Source organism: Acomys russatus, chromosome 25, assembly GCF_903995435.1.
Source record: "Acomys russatus chromosome 25, mAcoRus1.1, whole genome shotgun sequence".
Taxonomy (NCBI): Eukaryota; Metazoa; Chordata; class Mammalia; order Rodentia; family Muridae; genus Acomys; species Acomys russatus.
Genome location: NC_067161.1, coordinates 25,740,672 through 25,757,848, shown reverse-complemented (window position 1 = coordinate 25,757,848; position 17,177 = coordinate 25,740,672). Strand labels below are relative to the sequence as shown.

At 45.6% G+C, this 17,177-nt stretch overlaps 1 protein-coding gene across 1 annotated transcript in view; it reads left to right on the top strand.

Moving 5' to 3' along the window:
• The window catches only part of Adra1b (adrenoceptor alpha 1B), a 57,315-nt gene extending 43,811 nt beyond the window's left edge, over positions 1-13,504 (top strand). The window contains exon 2 of the mRNA XM_051167509.1: positions 12,824-13,504. Within this exon, the coding sequence (XP_051023466.1) occupies positions 12,824-13,422 (599 nt within the window). The 3' untranslated portion in view covers positions 13,423-13,504. The remainder of the gene's footprint in view (positions 1-12,823) is intronic.
• The last annotated feature ends 3,673 nt before the right edge of the window (positions 13,505-17,177 follow it).

Here is a 17,177-nt window from a genome sequence, read left to right as displayed (position 1 = left end):
TCCTTGTACTCAGAAGGTGGAAGCAAAAGGATCAAAAATTCAAGGTCATCCTCTGCTACATATTGGGGGGTGGGGGTGGCATGCTGGTGTTGCTGTCATTGTTGAAATCTGGTTTTTTTTTTCCTCTGTCAGTTTCATACATTTATACAATATGTGTTGATCATATCTATCTATGGCTTCCTCCCTCCAGCTTCCTCTACAATCCCCCAAACCCAGTTGTCCTCATGTTCTTCTTTAATTGTTTGTTTACATGTTTAGTTTAAAGCCAGCCTGGACTACATGAGACTCTGTCTTCAAAGTGAAAAAATAGACACAGAGGAAATGGCTCAGGCAGTAAAGTGCTTGCCGAGTGGAGGCTTATGCTTGCTGTCTGGGGAGGAAAAGAGAAAAAGAACCCCGGGAGCTTCCTGGCTCGTACAGTCTAAAACCAGTGAGAGAGGTCATCTAGAAAAACAGAGTGGATGACTTCTATGAATGACATCTGGAATTGACCTTTAGTCTGGACAGTTGTGTGCACGTGTGTACTTTTCACACGTGGGATCAAATAAATAAGTACATTAGTGTGGCGTGGGATAATATTTCTCACCTCAGGATCTTGCTCAGAAGCAGATCTTGTGCACTGAATCAAAAATTCTGTTTCTCTTTTCCGCGCACCCGCGCCTGTGTGTGTGTGTGTGTGTGTGTGTGTGTGTGTGTGTGTGTGTGCGCGCGCGCGCGCGCGTGTTGCACATGGGCATGTATATGAGTGTATATGCATATGTGTACAAGGATGTGTAGAGACACAAGGCTGACACTGGGAGTTATTCTCCATCACTCCAGTCTTACTCATTGAGGTTGATGTATCTTAAGGCGATAGCTCACTTGTGGCTCATCTTCCTAGCCAGTTCACTCTCAGTACACCCTCCTTCCATCTTCCAAGGTAGAATACCAGGCAGGTCACAATGCCTATGTCTGTGGGTTCTAGTGATCAGAACTCCCATCCTCACACCAGCACAAGCATTTCACCTAGGAGCCATCTCTCCAGCTCAGATAGTACCTTCCTTCCCTCCTTCCTTCCTTCCTTCCTTCCTTCCTATCTTTTTTGTTGTTATGTTTTTTGAGACAGAGTTTCTCTGTGTAGCCCTGGCTATCCTGGAACTTGTAGAGCAGGCTGGCCTTGAGATCTGCCTGACTCTGCCTCCAAGGACTGGGATTAAAGCCGTGCACCACCACCGCCTGGCTAGATATTCCATTTCTAATGCAGGTATAAATATTGCTTACCCAGAAGTTTCACTATACATAGCTAAGGGCTAACTTATTCCCATTTTATTATTTTATCTCCATTATTATCCATGTAATGATATCCTGTCAGGCCCCAAGTTGAACAGTCAAACCCAAACTCGCCTTTCTACAAGTTCAGTCTAATCAGAGAAGATGAGGCATAGACAAAGAACCGCAAGGCAAGGTAGAGAGGGACAGAGGACACATCTTTGGTACAGAAGAGGCACTTGGAATATTCCAGGTGGTAGGAAATTGCTATTTAAGGGGGAACCCGCCTGGTCTTTAACATGACCAGAAGCAATTGTGAATGAAACGCTGAGTCACCAGGAGGATCGCTGTAGAGGATGTCTATAAACGCGGTTTTCAACGATTACTTTAGGAACCAGTTATTGTAAACAGCTACTCTGTTGACTATTATTTCCAGTTTGTTTTCAAATGCAATATGGGTCTGTTGGCCCTAAAGACATCATACTTGCTGAACGAGTTTATGATCTCGTTCCAGGGTTAAACGGCCAGTGAAAATGGAAAAACCTCGAAGGGAGTTTCCAAATCCAGGAAGGCTTCCTTTTACAGAGCCAGTGCTGAAAGAATAAGCAAGTGTTTTATATTTCTCTAGTTTTTATTGGGCCAGACGGTTTCAGCTAGGGAGACACGGTTTGGCTGAAGACACAGAGTGCTAATAGGAGTATGGGAAAAAAGAACCACACTCAATTTACAAGTTGATCAAAATGGCTTCACCTCCCACTGGCTCCCCTGAGATCATGGGTTTGCCCGATGATGACTGTGAAATAAGTCAAATCAGAATTTATAATCCAAGAGCCTTGAATGTCATAGCCTAGAGGAATGCTACAAGCCACCAGCTCAGCTCAATATTGGGATAGTGCTCTGTACACCAGATAAATGATGCCACAGGCTCTGACGCCTCCCCATAGCAGACTGCGAGCATGCTCACTGGTTTAGCCCTTGCACCAGTGTTAGATGAAGGCCTTTGGGTATGCACAGCAAGGAGTGTAAAAAGAATAAAAAGACACACACCCCATTTATCCCCATAGTGAGGGATGGGGTCAGCTGGGTCTTTCAGGAGACCTTTCACGGTCTCTGCCCCCTTCCCTGCAGGACCTTGGTAAAGTATATTATCTGTGACACTCTCGTGTCACTTTCAACACAGGGACCATCCGACCTTGGTCATCAAGCTGAACACAGGAACAATCCTACCTTGGCCATCAAACTGTTGTGGGAATTACATAAAACAGGATAATTCTGCAAAATGGCTAACACATAACAAGGGTGTAATGAAACATATCTTATGGCTCGTTTGTATGTTTTAGCTCTTAGGGGATATTCACTGGGTTTTAGCTGATTACATAATTTGTGTGGTCATGGATATAAAGACTGGAAGAAGAGACAATGAATTTCTGTCAACGCTGCTTATCTTCAGATGGGGGAATCATGGGCGAATTTTTTTTTTTTTTTTTGTACTTTTTGGTGTTTTCCAACCCCTCCCCCAACACAAACTTATTCTGATCTCCTGCGTGCTGTTCTGGGGGTTAAAGGCCTTTATTTGAGGCTGTCTAGAGTGAAAGACTCACCTTGTAAACTCTGCTTCCCTCCTGTTCTGTGACCTCTGGGAACTTCTTTGTAGGACCTGGGTTCTGTGTGTCCGCACGGAATGATCACAGTCTCTAGAGCAGAAACGCAGGCTGGAGGATACACGCCACAGTGTGAATAGTGCCCTTCGGCTCTGGACAGTGCACAACTGAGTGGGGCTGTCCTAAGAACAGGGATGGTAAAGTGGAGGGTATCTATCCAACTTTCTTATCCAGTTGTTGTGATAAAACACGCTGACAAAAGTAACCCAAAGAAAAAGGGGGAGAGCGTTATTTTAGCTCACAGTTCTGGATAACAGCCCATCATTTCAGGGAAGTCAAAGCAACAGGAACATGAAGGAGCTACTCACATCCACAGACAAGAGCAGAGAAAGGATACACGCACACTTGTTCTCAGCTGCTCTCTCCACTGTTATATGGTTCAGAAGCCCCTACCAAGGGAATGGTGCCACCCACAGTGGGCTGATCTCAATTAACGTAATCAAGACAATCCTGCACAGATAATGCCTGTGCACCAACCTGCTCTAAACAGTCCCTCGTGGAGGCTTTCTTCCAGTTTGCATCGAGTTGACAATTAAAACTAGCTACCACACAGACAAAAAGCGGCCATGCTTTTAGCCTTGTGCAAGGTACAAAGAATTTTGTTAAATCATAGCTATGATTCTACCAGCATGCACTGTGGCTGTGATGGGTGTTATTGGCTCACAGCAAGTTGAGAGAGCATCAGTGTTTGCTGTTTACTCTTCAGAGACGTGGAATAGACCCTTCAGGATGACCTCCTTGGAATATGTCCAGCCAACAAATGCTTCTCTCTGTACAGGTTCTGTTGGGTGTTAGCCTTTGATCCTTACACTTCACAATCCCCCTAAATCAATCACTCAGAGTCCCTTAGGAGCCAATTGACGTAGGTGGGCTTACAATACCATCTGCTCCCCCAGTTTATCCCTTCTCATCCGAGCCTTACCTCCTCCCAGCACCTAACAGAAGGTAGAAGAGAGACATAGAAATGCCTCAGGCAAGTGGTAAGGTTTCACCCTCTTCAGATTTTTCAGATGGGCTGTCTCCTTAGATCTGCTCAATAATCCTGATCCTACAGCTGCCGAGTAAATCAGTGTGGGTCATGGGGTGACCAGCACAGTGCTTCTCAGAGATATATCTCTGCTGCTGGTCAAATCAGATCTGATGTATGTTTGCAGGACCTCCACAATGACTTCAAGTGACAACTATAAATGGCACAAGAACCTCTGAATTGCATATTCAGTCATTGATCAAATTCTTATAAAGCATCTACGATGTGCCGGGAAGAAAGGCGATCCCCAAGGAGAAAGGGATTCTCATCACATCTTCCAGGACATTCAGTCCCTCAAAATGGAATGCCTCTCACTTTAGGGTCAAAGGTCAACCCATCTCTACCTGTAGTAACCTCTGTCTTCTGAGGAAGCAAGAGCAGGCTTGAGGTCTGCCAGTCTGGAGCAATACAAAAGGTTCTGAGAGTGTCGTATTTCTTTTTTTTTTTTTTTTTTTTTTTTTTTTTTACTATGACTTTCCATTTATAGCAAATGATACAGGTTTTCAACTAGTAATAGAAGCTTCTCTCCAGAGTATAGTTCTGGGCTGGAGAGATGATTTTGTGGATAATAGTGCTTACCATGCAAGCATGAAGACCTGAGTTCAAATCCCCAGCAGCCATGTAAAAAGCCAAACATGGTCCCACACACCTGCAGCCCCACCCCTTGAAGGGCATGGCAGAGACGGGAGGATTAATGAAGCTTACTGGTCACCAGCCTCATCCCAGGCTCAGTCAGAAATACTGTTTGGATAGAGTAAGGTACAAAGTGGACAAGCAGGACAGTAGATGCCCTCTATGTGCATTCACACTGATACATATACACCGTATACAACACAGGCACAAGAGCATAGTTTATAAATTTGTCTTTCACTAAAGTAATGATTAAACGTTTACAAATGTTTAATCAAACATATCTTTTATATGCATCTACTAGACTATATATTTTTTAATTATCCTACAGAGTAATAGGCCTCGTTACGGAAATTTTATACGATTTGTTTTAATTAACCTTCCTGCCTGCTTCTTCTCCATCCCCCTGCCTCTCCACCCTGTACCCTATAGTTTAGGTACCAAAAGTGAATGGATTTAAAGAAAAGCATTAAGTAAATGGTGACACAGACTGACATTAGTAAACTGAGTCTTGAGGTCAAGAGTCTCAGCCTTTAAAGGTTTCCTGGTCCCTTTACAACGATGATGATAAAACTATAGACTGTTTCCTGAGAAAAATACAAGAAGGTTCACCGAGCCCAGAGATCATGTAGACCCAGCCTTGAGCCTAAATGGGAGGAAGCATTATAGTAAGAGCCTTGCCTGTGGCCTGAGGTCACTGTCCCCTTCCTGGTGGCAGCCCCACTGGTGTCCATAGCAGTGCAAGAAGCTGTGTGTCGGTGTGCTCACAGCATCCATGAGAGCTGAATTTATGGAGAGCTTTTAGTATGCCCAGCCCTCAACAAATATAAAGTCACTTCTTCCTGCAGAAAAGAACTCCCGTTTTCCAGGCATCACTCTCAAGGTGATTCTCCCACACCCCATTTCTCAGTATGCAGATCTGCCTGTCTATGAACGGCCTCTGAACAGCACCCCCACCCCACCCCGAACTCCACTACTACATAAACATGTGTTGGAGCCAATCAACAGGAACAGGAACAGATCCTGATGCTGTCTGCTATTCACCGAGCTGAGTGATGACCTTGAGTGAGGTGCTCTCCCTCACTTGGCAAGAGGCATACCCAGGAGATTTGCCAAGGCCCAGCAGTCTAAGGTGCAGAGCCTGAAGCACTGGGATTGGTTCAGCAGCTGGAGAAGCAGAGCCAGGCTCAGAGGCCAGAGAGGCTCACAGTCACAGCGAAGTTAGTGACATTGTCAAAGAGCCCGCTGCGGGCCCGACCCTCAGCACGGGGCACCTGCCTTCCAGGAACCTACTTTTGCTTTTGTGTTTATTCCTGTCTCCTGGCAGCCTGTTCCAAGGAAGGGTCAGTTTGGGTTCCCAAGAGGAGAATATCCACATGGCCCGTCATCTTTCGTGACAAAGAGGCTTAGCACCTTCTCCGGTTAACTAGGGCTTTCTGGATCCCACCAGGGCATGGACTGGCCCAATAAATAGAGCCTTGATCCTCCTATGTGTTGGGGTGGAAGTGGGGAGTGAGGTTTGAGGGTAAAAAAAGAGAGGGAAGGAGCCAAACTATTCTTGGAATCTGTCATGGGGGCCAAGCAGTCCCGGACTCACAGTGCCCCCGTGTGGTGGGCCAAGGGAAGCCCAGCCCCAGGCCCGTTCCCAACGCCACCCCAAACAAGGAGCAGTAAGAGCTTTTACTGGGTGCTGAACTACTAGGATGCAAAGTGCTCAGCTAAAGCCACTAAGTCGAAGAAGGAGACTGAGGATCCAGATGGGAGTAATTAAGCCAAAAGGATATGTAAAGATATCAAACACAGGTCCCACGTGTTGTCTGTTTGTTGTTTTGTTGAAATTCTAAGACATATCAGGACCACATAGGTAATTGGAGTTGCTTGTGGGGCAGAGGCCTGGTTGGCAGAGCATTTCTATAGACTTAGCAAGTTGCATATTGCTTAAACCTAAACAACATGGGATGTGGTTGCTGCTACTAACTCCGTTTTACTGATGAGAAACTGATGTTCTAGGGTCAGTATGGAATTTGCTGTCACGTGGATACAGGCAGGATATTCAGGGTTCTACCCTGAAAACTATTCCACCCAAAACAAACAAACACAGAAAAAGGACTCCTATCAAAAAAAAAAAAATCTCTTGAGGATGCTGGATCTGGTGGCACACACCTGTAATTCCAGCACTTGGGAGGTAAACATAGGAGGATGCCGAGTTCAAGGTCACTCTGCGCTACATAATTAATTTATTTGGGTTACAAGAGACTCTGTCTTTAAAAAAAAAAAAATTAACACACCATTGAAGAAACCACTGCAGGACTGACTCAAGCATGCGGGCATATGCCTGCGAGTCTTCACTGTGGGAACTAGGAATCTTGGATTTAAAGCGAGTCTGTATGCTTCCTAGCAAGTTGGCGGACAGCCTGAGTCCAATAGTGAGGACCCTGTCTCAGAAACAGAAGTGCTTTGTAGATCAGGGTGGGACCACGCTGCAGTCTGAAGGAAGAGAAAATAAAACAGCACACAAATGGGACGAGAAGGATCAAAGGGGCTGAAGGAACCCAGAGTGGCACTGTAGGGAAGATGTCACAGCACACTGTTCAGCAGGAGGGTTACTTGGTACAATCCCTTAAGAAGCCAATCCAGCTTGCTGTCCGTGCTTAAAGTGCAGTTGCCCCAGCAGTTCCTCACAGGGGAGTTTAGCCTACAGAAACAAATGTGGGGGAGGGGGACGCTGTGAGAGTGCCTAAGGCTTTTTATCGCTGCCATTTGGAACCGCTAAATATTGGAAATCAATCACCTGCTTGACTGGCACTAGGAAACGTGTTAAATAAATTACTATGCATCCAGATCAAAATATAATGTGGCATTGGAGGGGGTGACATAAAGGTAGAGACCTAGACAAGGAAAAGGTTTTGAGCAAAGCAATTTAGGGAAAAGTGCATGTAATGTGACCCCATTTAAGAAAAAAAATCCCAGAAGAAAAATACAGCTGTTAACTCCGGTCCTCTGCACTTGACTGGAGAAAGAATTTTTATTCCTTTATAGATTTTCTTTTTTGATAACAGGTAATTTTTAACTCAGCATTATCATTTTTAAAATAAATTTTTTTAATTTTAAAAATTATATATATGTATATATATACATATATATATATACATATATATATATATATGGAGGGGAAATGAAAATAATGTTTCCTATCCGGAAGGAATTTGCAATGTAGGTAGTGAACAAGGACTCAGGCAGCCCTGGGACACAGTTTGACTCTACTAACAAGCAGGCGATGAAACAGCAGAATGAGCTCTGCTCGTATGTGTTCAGTGGGGTACAGAATAAAGAAACTACACTGGTGTGGCTGGGGTGGACCAGAGCTGAGTCCCCGGTGGAGGCTGAAGACAGGGCAAGATGTGTTGGCCCTGCAGTTCTGCATCCAAGAGTTTAGCCAACTCTGAATTTAAAACATCCAGGGTAGAACAGGAAGGCGGTTCAGTGGGTAAAGGGGCCTGCCACCAAGCCTGAGGACCTGAGTTCAGTACCCCATGGAAGAAGGAGATAACTGACTCCCTAAAAATTTCCTTTGAGTTATATACCCAGCCCACGGCATGTGGCCCCTTGACACAAACAATTAATTTACGCAGATATTTGAAAGTAAAAACTGCAGCTGTACTTGAGAGATACAAACTTTTTTCCTTGCTACTCCTAACACTGTAGTACAACAGCCATTTCTGTGTCAATCTATATCTTGCTAAATATCCTAAGTTGTTGATTTGTGACGCAAACTGCATGGTAGGCTTCGGGTAGGTCACGTCCAAACCTTGAACCATTTTATGGAAACAGGTTGAGCAGCTACAGACTTTTATACTCCCGGGAGCTGGAAGCCACCTCCTGCTGGTACACTTCAAAAGGCCCATCATTTGTTATTAGTTCTAAAATGCCAGATCATATTTTACATGGATGTTTTCTTTTCTTCCATTTTCTTATTTATTTCTTCCTTTTTTTTTTTTTTTTTTTTTTTTTTCCCATTTCTGTTTTGTTTTTTTGTTTTTATCAGACAGGGCTTCCTGTGGCCTGGGCTGACTTTGAAACTGAATTTGTAGCTGTCAATGACCTTGAGCTGTTAATTGTCCCCACCCCCACCTCCCAAGCGCTGGCATCCTAGACGTGTGCCACCACACCCCATGTGCATAGATAGCTCCTCCACATGCACACACAAAACCTGAGACACTTACTGTCCCCTTTTCACAGATGGGAAATTGAGTGGATTAATTAACACGTCTAAAACCCACCTTTGGTCTCATTGTGTCCGTACCTGCCATACTGGTCTCCACATGGCCCCATGCAACAAGGTATGCTGCCTGTCTTTGGACCCATCAGCATGGACCTCCCATGGTAATACATAGGCTTCCAAGATTTATCACTGTCACTCCTTTTCCTAGTTTGTCAAGACCTGTTTTCTAGACACACACACACCCTCCTCAGACTCAGTCATGGAAGGAAGCCCATAGCCTAAGACATAAAGCTCACTCCCGTGACAGGACACTGTGTGTTCTCTTACCATAAGCCACCTTCTCGTAGGGGACTTGCGTTCAGTGTCTTGAACCTAAGCAGGATCTTTGGGTTGAGTGATGGGACACAGACCTTCCGGTGTAATATGTGTCAGAATCAGAGCACAAAGCAGCACCTTATCTGAATTAGCACCGCAAACCTAGAGTGTAGCCCGTCCCCACATGTCCTCCCCGCCAGACAGCGCTGGCACACAGGTATGCATAGTATTCTTTCCAGGTAGAATCTCTCCTGGCTGGCTTAGTCCTGCCCCTGAAGCCTGACCAATCCCACAACAGCCACCACCACTGAGAAGAATTGAAACTCCCCCAGAACAACAGGGTGAACCTCAAATGATGAAGAAGCTCAGGTACCCCCAGAGAGGAATGCAAGTACAACCCAAGATCAAAGATGGAGGGTTTTTTGGGTTTTTTTTAATGTATGTTCTTTGTTTGTTTGCTTGCTTGTCGCTTGTTTATGTGGGTAGTGGCACACAGTGTGTGAAGTGGGAACCTGGGCTGCTTTGAGGAATTGGTTCTCTTATTCATCTGTGTGAAGTCTGAAGAAGAAACTCAGGTTGTTAGACTTGGCAGCAAACAGCTTTACCCACTGAACCATCTCACTGGCCCATGTACAGGGATTCTAGAAGCATCCACAGCACTTGGAAGTACTCTATCCATTCAACAAGTTAGATTTAAAGCTTACCTGCAGGTCAGGATCACAGGGTGGCAAGGCACATAAGATGGAACACGAAAGGCCACATGCCACAGGCTGGGTGGTGGGGTTAGAGCACACATTAAGAGTACAAAATGTTCTGTAAGCTACAGTTCCATTGTTTTAAATATGTAAATAAATAAATGCAGTCCAAAATCCTGAAAATGAATCCCAAAGAAAAATGCAAGTCTGAATCCAGCCTAGCTACATACCAAGAGCCTATCTCAAAAATAATTTTGTTTTAATGTGATTTTTCTGCATTAGGAGGGTTTGCTTATTTTTAAAGTACATATCTTTGCTTTTTTTATATCTTCTCATTTTTCCAAAAAAGAGTATGAATGATAGCATCTTTTTATTTAAAAATATATTTTGTATCCAGATAGAATTTAGTTTCAGTGCCTGCTAAGTTACAGACAATTTGTGTGACCAGGGGCAAACCACTCACCCACTCCAGGCCTCAGTTGCCTCATATGCAGCTTAGAAATTGTTTTTAATTTGATATTGCCATAAAATAATTTAGGCTCTCAAACTCAGAGAGTATGTTAATCATGTTTCTGGATCATAGCATCGGCATCGGTCTGTGCCAAGCTCTCCCTTATTTTATTGATTTATTTCCTTTTATCCCCATTTTCTATTCCATGTCCATCTGCCTCCACCCCTAGGCAAGCATTCAGTGTTTCATATGGTTTTGTGATGTGTTTTTTAATTTGAAAATGTTTCTGCAAAACGCATATGGTTGTTTGGCAAATTACTTAAAAGAAATCATTCATAAATCCCACTCTGTTTTACACTTTTGCCCATGAAGAATGGTGCAATTACACTCCTCCCATATTGCCGTAAGGTATGTTATCCTGGGTCCTAAGTGCTACTTGTTATCCAGGTTTGCACATGCCTCCCTTCTACTGCTCCCCAGGTTTTCTCCTATTCTCCGTCACCACAAACAACGCTAGTGAAAGCCTCCTCCTATCTGCCACCTTATGGTCCTCCGTGAAGTTCTTTGAGTGCTATGGCCTGGAACAAAATGGGTCAGCTCAAATGCGTGCACACACAGTTGAACCAAGTAGTCCCAGTATCTTCTCCAAAGTATCTACACAACCTGTGCCCTTAGCAGGCAAGGTCAAGGGCTCCTCATGCCCCCATAGCCCTACTTGGCAGCTTTTTAGTGTTTCCTATCATCTTAAAAGACCTGTTTTATCTCTTTATGGCTTCCATTTTAATGTATTTAACTGTCTGGTACTTTTAGCATCTTGTCTACATTCATGTGAATTGCCAATTTTCTTTCCCCATGTTTTTTCTCTCTTTGAGTATACTGCTACTGGGAACTCTGTGTTCTTCTTAATTTTGTTTTTGTTTTTGTTCTAAGTTGAGGGGATATTTTTGCTTCTTTGCTTGATTAGTTGGTTGGTTGGTTGGGAGAATTAATCTCTCTCTCTCTCTCTCTCTCTCTCTCTCTCTCTCTCTCTCTCTCTCTCCAGGGTTTCTTTCTCTGTGTAACCTTGGCTTTCCTGGAACTCTTTTTGTAGACCAGGCTGACCTCGAACTCACATCACTCTGTCTGCCTCTGCCTCCTGAGTGCTGAGATTACAGGCATGCACCACCATGCTTGGTGTTGATTGTGTGTGTGTGTGTGTGTGTGTGTGTGTGTGTGTGTGTGTGAGTGTGTGTGTGTGTGTGTTTTAGATAGAATTTTATTTTGTACTGAAAGTACACCTGATGCTGAAACCCAAGCTGGCCTAGAAATATGTATTCCAGGACAATCTCACACTTGTAGCAATCCTCCTGCCTCAGCCTCATGAGTACTGGGAGTATAGGCATGAGCCACCATACATTTTTTAAATTTAACATTTTTAAAATTTATTCAAAGTGGTGCAGATGTGGAGGTCAGAGGCCTAACCCAGGAAGGGTTGTCTCTATTCACCATGTTGGTTCCACGCATGTCTCAGTGGTTTGACCGGAAGGCCTCACACGCAAGGACTCCACCACTAAGATGTATGTGCAGCTCTTTGTTCTTGTTAGAGAGTTTCTTGTATTCTAAATATCCTTGTAGCTGTTTGAGAGAATGCAAATAATAAACCTGTGCTCTTCTTGCCTTGTGGATTGTCCTTTTGAAACACTAAGTCATTTTTCTTCGTTCCACAATTTCCTTAAATTCTTTTAAGTTGCCTTCTTTCATTGCTAATGGTCTGTATTGTGCATTTCTGGTCTTTAGCATGGCTCCTATTTGGCATGAGAACAAATCTTGCCTATTTCCCAGGCGTTTGTGAAGGAGAAGACACTAAAAGTAAAGTGCCTCAGACAGGCAGCCTAAACCAAAAGAGGAGTGCCACTGCAGGTGACTGTTAAGATCTCGTGGGTAGAAGGACTAAGCAAACGCTGACCTGTGAAATCTAACAGTCAGGGCTGTTAAAGCTATTTACCTAAGTTGGGGGAGATTTCATAGACAGAACTTGCTCAGTTAGAAGTCATTCTTTTTTCCCCCCTTTTATTTATTTATTTATTTATGGTTTGTTTGTTTTGTAAACTCGAAACTCACTATGGAACCAGGCTGGCCTTGAACTCAACAGAGTCTCCCAAGTGCTGGGGTTAAAAGTGAACATACCTGGCTGGGCTTTGTTTCAGATTGTTTGTTTTTATGTTTGTCTATCTGTGTATCTATGTTAGTGTATATATGCATATGTGTGTAGTGCTCTCAGAGGCCAGAAGAGGACGTCTGATCTGTTGGAGCTAGAGTTACAAGCAGTTGGGAATTTCTCCATGGAAGTGCTGGGATCCGAACTCTGGTCTTTGTATTAAAGCAGCAACTCGTCTTAACTAATGAGCATCAGTCCCAGCCCCAAAGCAATTCATTCCCCCTTTAAATGGGGAAAAAAAATAGCCTTCTGGGTAGAAGATTACCTGGAATGAGGCCTGAGGGTGATAAAGCTGCCAGTGAGCACAGCTTATGAAAGAAGCTGAGTAGCGAGTGTACTAACCAACTGCTCTTTCTGTCTGCACTCCTGCCCTGCAGGCTCCCTGTTCTCCACCCTAAAGCCCCCGGACGCCGTGTTCAAGGTGGTGTTCTGGCTGGGTTACTTCAACAGCTGCCTCAACCCCATCATCTACCCGTGCTCCAGCAAGGAGTTCAAGCGCGCCTTCATGCGTATCCTAGGGTGCCAGTGCCGCGGTGGCCGCCGACGCCGACGTCGTCGCCGTCTAGGCGGCTGTGCTTACACTTACCGGCCGTGGACGCGCGGCGGCTCGCTGGAAAGGTCGCAGTCCCGGAAGGACTCTCTAGACGACAGCGGCAGCTGCATGAGTGGCAGCCAGCGGACTCTACCCTCGGCGTCACCCAGCCCAGGCTACCTGGGTCGAGGAGCGCAGCCACCGGTGGAGCTGTGCGCCTACCCTGAGTGGAAACCCGGGGCGCTGCTCAGCCTGCCAGAGCCTCAGGGCCGCCGCGGCCGCCTTGACTCCGGGCCGCTCTTCACCTTCAAGCTCTTGGGCGAGCCGGAGAGCCCCGGCACCGACGGCGACGCTAGCAACGGGGGCTGCGACACCACGACTGACCTGGCCAACGGGCAGCCAGGTTTCAAGAGCAACATGCCCCTGGCGCCCGGGCACTTTTAGGGTCCCTTTCCATCTCCCCCAACACACACAAACATGGGGGGCGGAGAACACCATCGTGGGGAGTGGGAGGGCCCGTGGGCGGGGGGAGGGGAGTGTCAGCCCTGAGTAGACACAGGGTCGCAAAGGGACAAGGGGGGAGGGGTGGGGAGAGGAGCAGCTGCTTTTCTGGCAGGGGCATGGGTGCCAGGTACAGCGGAGAGCTGAGCTGAGCATGCTGAGAGCCTGCCCCCGCCCCACCCCGACGTCGGCTGGGACTTAAGTCTCTCTCTCTCTTCTCTCTCTGTATATATATAAAATGAGTTCCTCTATACGTATTTATCTGTGGGTACATTTGCGCGTGTCTGTTTGGTTATGTGCGGGCTGCATGAGTGTGTGTGTGTGTGTGTGTGTGTGTGTGTGTGTGTGAGCCCTGCCTGCATGCGTGTGCTGGAGCAGAGCGAGTGTGCCCCCTGGTGATGTCCAGGTTTGTTGTTTGTCTCTTGACTTTGTACCTCTCAAGCCCCCTCCTTGTCCTCTGAAGTCAATGCTGGCACTTCGATGGGGTCGGAAACCAAGTCAGATATTAAAAGATCATTTCTCCTGTACGACTTTGAGTGATTTGTGAAGAGAATAGAAAAGAGAGCCTTGCATTTCCTTTTCCTTCAGGTCAGACCCAAATCCTAGATCATTTCTTTTGGGGCAGATAAAGAGAGTTAAACTATCGTTATTAGCGGTGTTGTTATTATTATCACATTTATTATTACAGTTATATTTATTGTCTTATGTATTTGTAAGGAGTGAGAAGTTGCCACAGCATATGTGGAAGGCAGAGGACAATTGCAGGAGTCAATACCACAGAAACTTTAGACAAGGCCATTCCAAAAGACACACACACACACACACACACACACACACACACACACACACACCACTTCATTTGCAGACAATTTAGGATCCTACATCTAGAATCCCATGAATTAATTGCAACATCCTAGGTGCCCCAGTGTCATAAGGTGAACCAGAATTATCTCAACCAAGTCCTCATTTTTATAGCTGGGTAACTGAGGTTAAGAATTTGACAAGGGCTACAAGACGGCTGAGCAGATAAAGGCATTCGCTGCCAAGACTCACAACACAGCTTGGGTCTCTGGGACCCACGAGGGAAAGCAGAGAACTTACTCTGGCGAGTTATCCTCTGACCTCCTCTCATGCACTAAGCCATGTGGATCATGTACACACACACACACACACACACACACACACACACACACACGTAATGGCAGTAATTTTTTAAAACTCAGCAAAGTGTCATTAAAGTTACACTTCTTTTACTTCCATCTCCAGAACTGTATGTTACCTACAATGCTACTGCAACTGACGACATCCTTCCAAAGGAATAGCAGACCTAATGAGAAAGTGGAGGAGGGCATGGTTGGGGGGGAGGGGCAAGGGTGAGGGCAGAGAACCTTAGTCCTTATTCCCAGGGAAGAAGAAATAACTTGGGCCCTCCAAAAAACACTTGATTAGCAGTACAAACCTCCTTTCAAATTATTCTCATGCAGGATGCTAATACAGGAGAGTGAGAACACATGGAGAGGCCAAAGCTTGGTTTCCTCAGCTCCTTCCTCTCTTCAGTGCCTTCCCCAGGTCTGTCCCAGTCACCCTAGGGCCTCACAGGTCTGGTAGAGTGAAAGCAGTTTGGAGCAGCGGGGATCTGGGATCAAGCCCCAGCTCTGCATGGCCTCGGCAATTCATCTTGCAGCCTCTGACCTCCTTTCCTACCTCACAAATAGACTTGATTGTGCAGCCCACCAGAAAGTATCAAGGTTCACTGAGGTCGGCCGTCAGTGTAAGCACTGACATGCAAATGTCTGGACAGATTCTAGTTATAATTCTGATCTTGGAAATCTGAAACCACAGGCATCAAAGGCATTTCCTGCACTGCTTGGCTAGTCCATCAGTTTCTGGTATCTGGAGGTCACCCAGACGGGGTGGGGTTAGAGGGTGGGGGACTGGGGGGTGCAGAGTGATGGCAGCTGCCTGCCTCCTTCCAGGGTGAACCTTGGCCAAGTAGTAGCTAGCACCCTGGGCCCCCTCCAGAGAGAACTGACGTCCAGATCAGCCTCAAGCCAAGCCAGCCTGATGCTGGCCTCACCATGTCCCTCACTGTGTCCAGGCTCAGGGAAGCAGGGCTTACCAGAAGGTCTGGGAATAAACAGGTCCATCTGATCTGAACCCCAGCCTAACACAAAGCAATGCCATACTACACTCTTCCAACCATGCAGGTCCCGTTGGTTCATTTGTCACCACTCAGACACGCGTCAAAGTAAATCTGCAAGTAGCTCGGCAAGCTGGAGTGATGGATCTCCCTCCAGACCCAGGATCAAATCCCACTCCTGCCATTCAGAAGCTTGTCATGTTCAGCAACTTATGTCACAAGGCTAACCTCAACTTCCTTTGCTATGAAAAATGGACAATAAATAATAGTGTGTACTTTTTTTTTTCTCAGACAGTGTTTCTCTGGGTAGCCTTGACTGTCCTGGACTCACATGTAGACCAGGCTGGCCTCGAACTCACAGAGATACAGTGTGTAATTTTAACACCAAGAAGATCAAAGGAGATGGTGAGGGTAGAACAGCACTGTGCCAGACACTTGATGAACATTCAGTAAATGGCAGCTATGGGCAGAGGTGCTCATTATTCAGTTGTCTATATAGATATATGTAATGTAGAAAATCTGAATATATGTAGACCAAAAAAAAATTTTAAAGAGCTTCAAGTTGTCCATGGATTTCAGAGATTCGGACCTCAGGATTCAATTCTTTGCAGGGGTTCTTTGGGTTTGTTTCTTTCTTGAGATAGGTTTTGTTATACGTCCAGGAGCATCCTCCTGCCTGACTTCTCACGTGTTAGGCATATAGGTGTGTGCCACCATGCCCTGCCAGAGTTCATCTGTAAAAAGAAAGGCACGTGTTCATCTCAGAGCTAAAGAATGTTGTGGCCAGAACTGGTGTCTTATTTCAGCAGCCTCAGGAGGTTGAGGCTAGCTTGAGGCCGGACTAACTGGGCTAGACAGTTTCAGCCCAGAGTGAGTGTGATCCTGTCTTACGGCAAACAAATAAAAAAGAATATGGTTTCCAGAGAAACATTGCTAAAGAGATCAGGTCCAAATAAAAGTAAAACTAATGGGGCTGGAGAGATGGCTCAGAGGTTAAGAGCCCTGCCTGCTCTCCCAGAGGTCCTAAGTTCAATACCCAGCAAGCACATGATGGCTCACAACCATCTACAATGAGATCTGGTGCCCTCTTCTGGCCAGCAGGCCTTACATCCAGGCATAACACTGTATACATAATAAATAAATACATCTTGTTTTAAATTGTCAAAAGAGTAATAAAAGCTGGACTGATGTACCACACCTGAAAGCTCTTGTGAGATGAGGCAGCAGGATCAAGAGTTCAAGGCCAGCCTCTGCAATCCTGGGCTGCCTGAGACCCCTTCTCAAGAGAAACTATTTGTAAGTTAATAAAGTATTGCAGGTAGACTAAGAGATGCTCAGTGCAAAAAATGCTTTCTGCAAAACATGGGGATCTGGATTTGAATCTCCAGCATCCAAATAAAAAGAGCAGGGTGCCAGGCCCCGTCTATATCTACAATGCAACCTCTATATCTTAGGTTCATGGAACCGCAAGAAAAAGGATGTAGAAATATTGTGAAAGCCAGAGCACCAGGATGCCTGGTGCTACGTAGTGTCTTCCACACCAGGCAAAGATGCTATA